The sequence below is a fragment of the Peromyscus leucopus genome, chromosome 7 (genome assembly GCF_004664715.2).
Source record: "Peromyscus leucopus breed LL Stock chromosome 7, UCI_PerLeu_2.1, whole genome shotgun sequence".
NCBI lineage: Eukaryota > Metazoa > Chordata > Mammalia > Rodentia > Cricetidae > Peromyscus > Peromyscus leucopus.
This window is the reverse complement of record NC_051069.1, coordinates 1125579-1135290: the sequence shown is the minus strand read 5'-3', so window position 1 is coordinate 1135290 and position 9712 is coordinate 1125579. Positions and strand designations below refer to the sequence as shown.

Below are 9712 nucleotides of genomic sequence, written 5' to 3'. Positions count from 1 at the left end.
GATGTTGGACACACCTGTGAACCTGGATGGATTCCGGGCACCCGTGGGGCATTCCTACATGGTGGATGCCAACAGACACTATTGCACATTAGCATGTTGCCACAGACCTCTTCCAGGACCCAGGACCCAGGGCTAGCAGGAAGAGATGGCCCACTTCTTAAAGTCCCTGCTCTCGTCCCTGGTTGCTGTTGCCCAGGCTTTTCTTCTATGACAGTGCCCTTCTCTGGGGTCACAGCCAGCTTTCCACCATGGGTACAGGAGCTTCTAAAGTAGGCTGGCCAGACAGTCTGACAACATGAAACTCTACAAGGACAACCAAAGTCTGCTGTGTGCTAGACACACACACACACACACACACACACACACACACACACACACACACACACACTTAAAAGACCCCAGTACCCAACCTGCTCCCACCAGCATCTACCAGCTTTGGAGGTTTTCTGGGCCCCCACCCCCACCCCCAGGTGATCCTAGTACTCAGCCAGGTGGAGAAACAGGAAAGGGAACATGTCTGTCTTCTCACTTTAACCGAACAGCTCTGTTGGGGGATAGAGAGACGTCTCGGTGGAGACAGCGCTTGCTGTACAAGCGGGAGGACCTGAGTTCGGATCCTCAGCCTCCCCATAAAAGGTAAGGTGGGTGTGGTGGCTGCCTGTAATCCTAATGACTGGGGAGTGAAGACAAGGGCCCCCTGGAGCAAGCTGGCTGGCTAGACTAGCTGTATCATCGAGCTCCAGGCTCAGTGGCAGACCCTGCCTCCATAAATACAGTGAAGAGTTGATCCAGAAAGACACCTGACAACCTCTGGCCTCCACAGGCACACACGTGCCCGTACACATGCAAGCACACATATATAAGCCGACCAAAAGAACGTTATCATAAAAAAAAAAAGGGTGAGCAATAAAATGAGGACATGCTTACTAGCCAATGTGGAAAACAGTTAAGGAGCAGACAATTGGCCTTACTACATGGCCCATGACCAAACCACCCCCTAACAGTGGAAGCCAAAAGACAGCAGATGCCAGGACAATCACTTTTATTTTGACCACTGCTCTTCAAAGTGATATTCATGTCGGGGAGTGGTGGTGCATGAACCTTTAATCCCAGCACTCGGGAGGCAGAGGCTGGCGGATCTCAAGTTCGAGGTCTGCCCCTGGTCTACATAGTCAGTTCCAGGACAGCCAGGACTGTTAAAACAGAGAAACCCTGTCTCAAAAAACAAAAGCAAAACAAACAAACAAAAAAATATTCTACTGAGGTAGGGAAAACATATTGCTGAACATAGAAGTTTTTTTTAAAGAGATTCAGCAGCAACAGCTGGATATTTGGGGCTGATCAATAAGCTCACAGACACTTCCTTCAAAGCTGTTATCACCAAAATAGGACCAAAAAATGGCCGGAGATATCCCTGAGGAGTCCCAGCCTTGGGGAAGGTGAAGCGGTGACAGAGACAAGCTTTCAGACTTCAAGGGAAAGAAGGAAAACATCCCTGGAAGCAGCTGTACCTACAGGCCGCCCCTAGCTCCAGTGTGCCTCTCCCTCCAGGTACCAGGTGTTGACAGATAAAAACACACTTCTCCACTAAAGTGGGAATTCAGCATTCCACAGTGACTAATTCGGTATGTAGTTTTCAAAACGAGGCCCATGTGACCTGGGGTGATGGCGTTGTGACTTTGTTGACTTTGTTACAGTGAACCAAAGTTCTCATAAAAAGCCACACCCATGTTAAAGACTCTGCAAGGCTGGAAGACTGGTGGGAACCTGCTGAAGGTGGAGAGTAGGAATGTTGCAGATCCAGAGCCAAATTATCTTAGGCTACTGTTAATTGCCCAGCTGTGTCTGACCTAATACCCTCGTGACTACCAGGTGAAACCTTCTGAGACATAGTAACGTAACAGACCATTAGCTTTCAACAACTCCACAGCTAAGGGCGTCATCACACAGCACCTGAGACCTAGAGCAGAGTCCCCTGCCTGCCCAAAGCTCCTAACAATGGATTTGGAAAGTGCCTTGGTTTATGACTTCCTTTTGTGGTGTGACTACAAAGACTTCCCAAAACTGTTAACCACATTGGAACATGGCATTCGGGGTACCCTGAATGCATGTGTCCAGGTACAGTCATTCATATCTGGCTCCAGAATGAACTATCTCTTACTCCCTTTGAGGTGAGAGCTATGTTTTTGTGTGGACTCTCTTTATGTAACGACAAAGCTGAGATCACAGTAACAGACACAGCACACACACACACACACACACACACACACACACACACACACACACACGAAATAATAAAATAAAATAAAGAACACTGCCAAACTCAGCAGATTTCCACCAACTATCCGACCACATGGGATCCAGGAGCAACACTAGCAAGCTCCAGGCTCGCCCTCTCACTTTGTAAGGGATGCACCTGTGATCTGGGACTATTTACTCAGAGCAGCCGGTATCAGAAAAGCTGTCTGTATTCTGAATGAGACTCAATACTTTCCTCATTGAGAGCGCCACCCAGTGGCTCTGGCCTGGCCTTGCACCAAAATAACACTCCCCTCTGCCACAAACCCTTTTCGAAGACCCCGGTCAGCAGCCCGCCTCAGCCATGTCTTCCTCAGTCCCTCCAACCGACCCCCCCCCCCACACACACACACTCCTGTCTCCTTTCCAGCCTGGTGGCTCCTCTGAACACACTCACTTGTCTGCATCACTCTTCCACGTTTCTAACTTTAAACAACCTAAGTGCCCACAATAATTAAGGTTTTTTTTAAACTGCTCTTTTTCTGTAGGTGTGACCACAGTGTGCTGGACAAACTTGATTATTTTTACTTCCTGATTTAAAGATCTTAAATTCAGAAGACAGACTTTTAAAAATAAAAATCTCCTTTCGCTGTTAAAGCCCAAGCAGCCGGTAGGTGGCAGTAGCGCCACTCACCACGCTGTCCCGACGGTGCGGGCCGTTTCTCTCCAAGGACCAATCTTCCACACTCAATTCAAGAAGCTTGTGTGGGAAATGTGAAATCAAAGGCCCAGCTCTCAGTCTTTGCAAGCTTCCCTGTTTAAACACACACACCCCACACATGCCGGCTCAGCCCTCTGTATCCATGGGATCCACACCGTGGATTCAACCACCTTCAGATTAAAAATATTGGAGAAAATAAAAATTATGTCTGTGCTGAGCATGTACAGATCCTCTAAACAAGACAGGAAAACAACACTAGATTCAGTATTGTAAGTATAAATCTAGAATGATTTAAGATACACAGAAGGGAGACTGGAGAGGTGGTTTAGCAGTTAAGAGCACTTGCTGCTGCTCACAACCACTCCAGCCCCAGAGGATCTGACGCCCTCTGCTGGATGAAACAAGCAGTGACCTCATACAGCACGCACACACACACACACACACACACACACACACACACACACAAGCACAATACAAGTCAATCTTTTTTAAGAATACGCAGGAGGATTACAACTGTAGTATGCATACATAGGGCCATTTTTATAAATGAGACTTGAGCATCCAAAAATGTTGGGGTCCTTAGAAGGCTCTAGAAACAAGAGAGAGGAAGGAGAGAGGCCACAGGGAGCAGAGCATCATGGGGAAGGAAGGAATGGGACAGGACAGAGGACACCCAGGAGCTGAGAAAGGGGCGCAGCAGCTGGTGTGGGAGAAGAGGGTGGGTTCGGGAGGCATGCGGAAGCCTGAGCTGAGGTCACCTTCTGTCACCTTTTGTCCCCTAAACTACAGGACTCACATGTGGTGCCACTGTCCTTGGAGAGTGTAGGCACTGTGAACTGCACTTGGCCAATACTCTGGTCTAGAGAAAACCCTCCTTTGAAGGGAACAATCATTGGTCCACACAGCACACAAGGGGAGCTGTCCCTCTGGGCTGTGACCACAGTGGCCCGGGCAGAGTCACGTGTGAGCTAGAGTGCTATCTCTTCCCCACCATGGGAAGCTGTCCCGGGTCCCAGGCTTCTGTGAGAGCTTACCTCCTCAACCATCTGCTTGACCTTCTTCTGCTGGCAATGCACCATGTCATCCAGGTGTCGGATCCGCTCCCGGAGGCTGGCGGATGCCTCTTCCAGCTGCTGGTACCTAAGGAAGAAGAGAGAGCTCTGGGCCCTGACTCGGAACAGCCACGGCAGCAGGGAAAGACACAGCGTTGTAGAAGCCTTGCGAGAACCAAAACTCAAACTCAAGCCACGCCCTCCTCTCCGTGGACTCTAGAGATCAACTTGGAATCAATATCACCCCAGAAAGTGCACAGATGTCCTTCAGATCCCCTCCTCTGTATAATGACATGTCTGTACCTCCTGGGGCAGAATGAGTTTTTTCTCCACTGACAGGTGTGAGAGGGTTTCTGCTTGGGGTTAATACAGACTGGGGCACGCAGTCAGTGATCTTAATTAGGGGACCGAGAAGGGGAGTCTAAGAACCCAGTGAAGCCCCTGCAATCCGGGGTGGAGTCCAGGACAGCCTGCAGCCAGCTCTGCTGTGCCCATCACTTACTGGACAACCGAGGCACACGTGGAAAGCCCTCCGAGGCACCCTGCCCCACACCACAGAACGTCTCTGGGCTTTTATTAGAGACATTACTCTGTCTTTGCTCCGCTCAAACCAACCAAAAGGAGCTGGCAGACGAGTGTGTTCTGTACACCGTGAGAGCAAACACGGGAAGAAGTTTTTAGTGTCCTTGTCCCATTTCCCAGCAACACCAGGTCCCTCTTCAGCACCAAAGCAGAAACTAGCAAGGACTCCTACAACTCTGGAAACGCTCAAGTTACAGGAGAGGGCGAGTGAGTCGGCTCAGCAGGTAAAGGTGCTTGCCGCTAAGCCTAGTGATCCGAGTTTGATTCCCCACATGACCCATATAATGAAAGGAAAGAATTCATTCCCAAGAATTATCTTCTGACCTCCACACTCATGCCATGGAACATTTGTAAGACATATACACACCTGCACAATAAATAAATAAACATCATAATTTTTTTTTAATTGAGGAAAACAGATTTTTTCCCCCAGCACGTACTATGAAGCAGGCAATAGGTCAAAGTTCCCTCACAATGGGAACCAAAGGGATAGGCATCTGATCAACATTCCTCACTTAGAAAAAGAGTTTCCATCCCACAGTTAGGCAAAGAGCCTCGGGGGTCAGGTAACTTACCCAGCCTTTCTTTCCTTCCTCTCTGCCTTTTGATTTCTAGAAAAGGCCATGAATGACTCCTGTATTTTCCATCCAGGGTGTTACAAGTTCACGGCCAAAGGGCAATGTAAGGCTTGGAAACGAGCAACACTTTAAAAATTAATTTCCAGGACAAACGGTATCAGTCACAGCTGATGAGTTATCTCATTAACAAGGTGCATCCTGTGATGCTCAGGGTCATGAGCACACCCAGACTGAACGTCTGTGTTTGTGGCCATCTGTGATGTGTCCTGCTGAACTAACAACCAGCCTAGGGCTGTGAGATGTGACTGTAAGCTCCTGAAGGAACTGGAGCCACACTGGGTGCTCTCAGCCAATGTCACAGTGACTACAGAGGTCGGTACTGAGTGAGGAGCACAGGAATGAAAACACAAGAGTCAAATGAGCTAGCCCAAACAGGGCACATGGGGGTGGGGAGATGGCTCAGTGGGGAGGAGGACTTATTGGGCAAGCATGAAGACCTGAGTTCAAATCCCCAATACCCATGCAAAAAGTTGAGCATATCTGTGGGGTAGGGTGTTGTAGGAGGGGAGACAGAAGGGGGACCAGGGCTTGCTGGCTTCCAGCCTAGCTCCCTAGGTTCCAACCTAGCTCCCGGTTCACTGAGAGACCCTAGATCCAGGGAATAAGGTAGAAAGTGGTAAGAGCAGGGTACCAGACATTGTCCTCTGGCCTCTGTGTGCACGAACACACACATTGCATACAACACACACACACACACACACACACACACACACACACACACACACAATGTGTGTGTCCACCTCTGAGTTGATCCAAATCCAAGGCCAGCTTGCCTCACCTGTCCTTGTCAGAATCTGCAATCTCCCCCGACATTTCTGTTTCATGTTCCAGGAGCTGGAGCTGGAGTTGATGCCGTTCCTAAAACAGACATGATAAAATGGAGCCAGATGGAGCCAGACAGAAGAGGAACACCAGACACACGCAGCTCTGGTGTCCAAGTCTGCACATCATTCCCTGGGTTTCACACATCTACCAGCCCAGAGCTCAAAACCAAAAGGGGCCCAATGCAGAGACACACTATGGATTAGACAAGATACTCTAATCAAATTACATGAGCACTAGCCCAGGCTCACATGTCTTATAAAAATTTACATTTCTTTTCTTCCTTTCTTTCTTTTTTTTCTTTTCTTTCTTTCTTACTGAACTTTTTTTTTTTTTTTTTTTTTTTTTTTTTGAGATAGGGTCTTTCTGAGTAACTCTGGCTGTCCTGGAACTCACTCTGTAGTCCAAGCTGGCCTCAAACTCAGAGATCCACCTGCCTCTGCCTCTTGAGTGCTTGGATTAAAGATGAATGCCACCACTTGAAAATTTGTATTTCTAACTAATGATAATCAATATCATAAATCATTGAAAAATTCCTGATAGTTTTCAAAAGCATCCAGCAAAGAGGCTCTGAAATTCTGGCAATGTCCTATGGACCAACCACATCATGTTTACACAGGGGTAGTTACTTATAAAACGTACATTATGGCCATAACAATTGTTCCACACACACACACAAAGAAGTTCAGTGTTAGTCCCTTATAAACACATCATCTCACACAGAAAAGGGAACTTTGCAAGCATGGTTAATGATACGGAGAGTCTCATGTACGATGATATTTTATTTGTGCTGAAATGTGATTTTATTTGTATGTTAATAAATAAAGTTGCCTGGGGATCAGAGCTAAGAGCAAGCCATTAAGCAGAAGTCTGGTAGTGGTAGCTCACGCCCTTAATCCCATCACATGGCAGGCAAAGTCTTTGTGTATTCAAGGACACAGCTAGCATGGTAACACACGCCTTTAATCCCAGTACCAACCATAGAGACCTGGAGGTCTGTATAGACAAGCAGTGACGAGGAAGTCATGTGGTTGGGTTTAGAACCAATGAGAAGGCAGAACAGAAAGGCAATAAAAAGACAGGACACAGGAAGAAGGTGTTTCTCTGAGGGGAGGACAGCAGCCAGTGGTAAGTTAAGGTGGTCTTAGCTCTTGGCTACTGCTCGATCTCTGGGCTTTTAACTCTTTATTTGGCTCTGTTTCTTATTTAATAAGACCGTTGGGCTGGAGAGATGGCTCAGCCGTTAAAGGCTAGGCTCACAACCAAAAATATAAAAAAATATAAGACCGTTTAGAATTTCATCTACACTCATGGGTAGTGTGGAGCTCGTACTAGAGGAGGCAACAGAGTTAAAAACAGGGAGCTAGGGAGACACCACATGGCTGACTCTGACGCCAGCGTATGGGCCACAAGGCAAGTCGTACAGGTAGTGCCCCGAGTTAGACAAGGCAAGGAAATAGACTTTCTTTTAGAACCTCTAAAATCCTGCCAACCTCTTCCTTCTGGGACTTCTCACCTCCAGGACACAAACTGACTCTTTGGCAATTTATTTCAGTAGCAATAAGAAACATAGATGTGTCGAGCTACATGCTTCATGGACCTTGCTGGATACATAAACATACATGTGTACATTTAAGTTTGCCCCAAACAGCAAGAATTTTCACAATTACTTCTTTGAAAAGAAAAAGTAGGAAAGTGTTCCTAATGGCACAGTGCCTGTCATCACTGGAGTGTGTAGTAGACATGCATTATAGATATTAATATAGCAAAATCCCTTAAAACACATTTGGGGAGCCCTGCTTGGGGGGGAGGCGGGGATTTGCTTTGAGAGCTCCCCTGAGAAGGGCTCTGCCTCACATCTGCTCTCAGCAATTCTCCCCAAGACACTCGTACAAGTTACATCGGCTCCAAACCTAAATGATGAGACTCTGCTTTCGGGGTGGGGGTGGGGACACAGACATACATGGGAAAGGAACCTGTGACCCTCCCTGTCCAAGGAGTAAAGGCCTGTGTGGCAGGCCAGTCAGAAGAGGTTAGAGGCCCAGCCTCAGATCTATCTGAAGCCTAGACAGGACCTTGCTCCACCATTAGGCTGGGGTTTCCAGCTTGCAGGGTCTGGCACTTGGCGCCAATGACATCATGCCCATGGTAGGTCAGTGCTATGGGCAACTTCGGCGTAACTAGGGAGCTAGTTTTTCCAGAAGCCAGACCCAGCTTTGGCCTTCAACTCCAGAAGTCTAGCCAGAAGTCAGCTGTCAGCTGCTCAATGTCACCACGCTTTCTCTTCCTCTCCTTCCTTCCTGTCTTTTCTCTTCCACTTCCTGCCTCGTTGTGCACCCCTGCCCAAGACTGACCTGTCAGCTCTGTAAGCCTTCCCCCCTCCCCCCACGGTCAGCCTGTTGACCACACACAGCTGAGGTTGCCTCCCCATCCCATTCAGGGCCCAGGCGTGTCGTGGAAAAGTCAACCTGCCCCAGACACATGCCCCAGAAACAAGAGGGGCGGGGTGCTGAGGGAGCCTCCACATACATTGCCTCATCAGGTTAAACGAAGAGCACGTCTAGAGAACCCACAAAGCTAGCTGCTGCAATATTCATCTGCAGAAACAATTTTACAGGTGACTTTTTTTTTTTTAATGTATCAAAATAGTTTTGATGAGCTGGGCTGGGCTTTGCCTAGCAGGTACCAGGCCATGGGTTCGATTGCCAACACTACAGGAACAACCAACCATAGAAATAGTCACCAGAGAGGAAGACAAGAACTTTGTTCACCCCCCTGCTGTGTTTTATAAGACACACTGCCCTGAAAACTGGGGGACTGACGGGAGTCAGTCCTGAGGCTTCTGACACTTTGGGCAGGTCTTCAAAGGAACTGTGGGGCCAGGGGGACTGGGAAGGGGGGCAGCAGGCCCAGGGGGGCTGGGCAGGGGGCAGCAGGCCAGGGGGACTGGGGGGGGCAGCAGACCCAGAGGGACTGGGCAGGGGGCAGCAGGCCCAGGGGGACTGGGGGGGGCAGCAGACCCAGAGGGACTGGGCAGGGGGGCAGCAGGCCCAGGGGACTGGGCAGGGGGGCAGCAGGCCCAGGGGGACTGGGCAGGGGGGCAGCAGGCCCAGGCTGCATCTGTTACCTTCTCCATTCGCTCAATCAACCTGTCCAGCTCCCCGATCCTCTGGTCTTTCTCCTCCAGGCTGAGCTCAGCTGCCTCCATCTTTTTATTGGCCTCTTCGATTGCTTTCAGAAAGCTATTGGTTTCTTCCTGCAATAGGCACACACTCTCCTCAGCAAGGCCTGGATACCCAGGTGACTCACCTAAGTCCAGACCAGACAGTGCCTTACTGGGTCCTGAGCTCCCTGTGAAGGCATGACCCAGGGGCCCATGCTTCTCACATGGAGTGAACTCAATTGTCATGAGTCTGGTTTCATCTCCGAACAAAGCACGTCATGTAGCAGCTATTCTTCTTTAACTTTATTTAAGATTTTATGTTTATTTTATTTTGTGGGTGGCAGATATGGGTGCCAGGGTACATGTGTGGAGGTCAGAAGTGTGGAGGTGAGAAGACAGCCGTCAAATGTCTGTTCTCTCCTTCCATCGTGTGGGCTTCGGATCGAGCTCAGCTTATCACCTCGGCAGTAAGCATCTTTACCTGCTGAGTACTCAC

At 48.9% G+C, this 9712-nt stretch overlaps 1 protein-coding gene across 3 annotated transcripts in view; it reads right to left on the bottom strand.

The window, feature by feature from the left end:
- The window catches only part of LOC114690705 (myocardial zonula adherens protein), a 91479-nt gene that overhangs the window by 38836 nt on the left and 42931 nt on the right, over nt 1-9712 (bottom strand). For all 3 annotated transcript variants that reach the window (XR_003734117.2, XM_037207355.1, XM_028865590.2), the window contains exons 8-10: nt 9181-9309; nt 6010-6089; nt 3994-4099 (exon numbers count right to left, since the gene is read on the bottom strand). Coding sequence is in view for 2 of the 3 variants with exons in the window: in XM_037207355.1 (XP_037063250.1) it covers nt 3994-4099; nt 6010-6089; nt 9181-9309 (315 nt within the window). In the remaining variant the exon portion in view is untranslated. The remainder of the gene's footprint in view (nt 1-3993; nt 4100-6009; nt 6090-9180; nt 9310-9712) is intronic.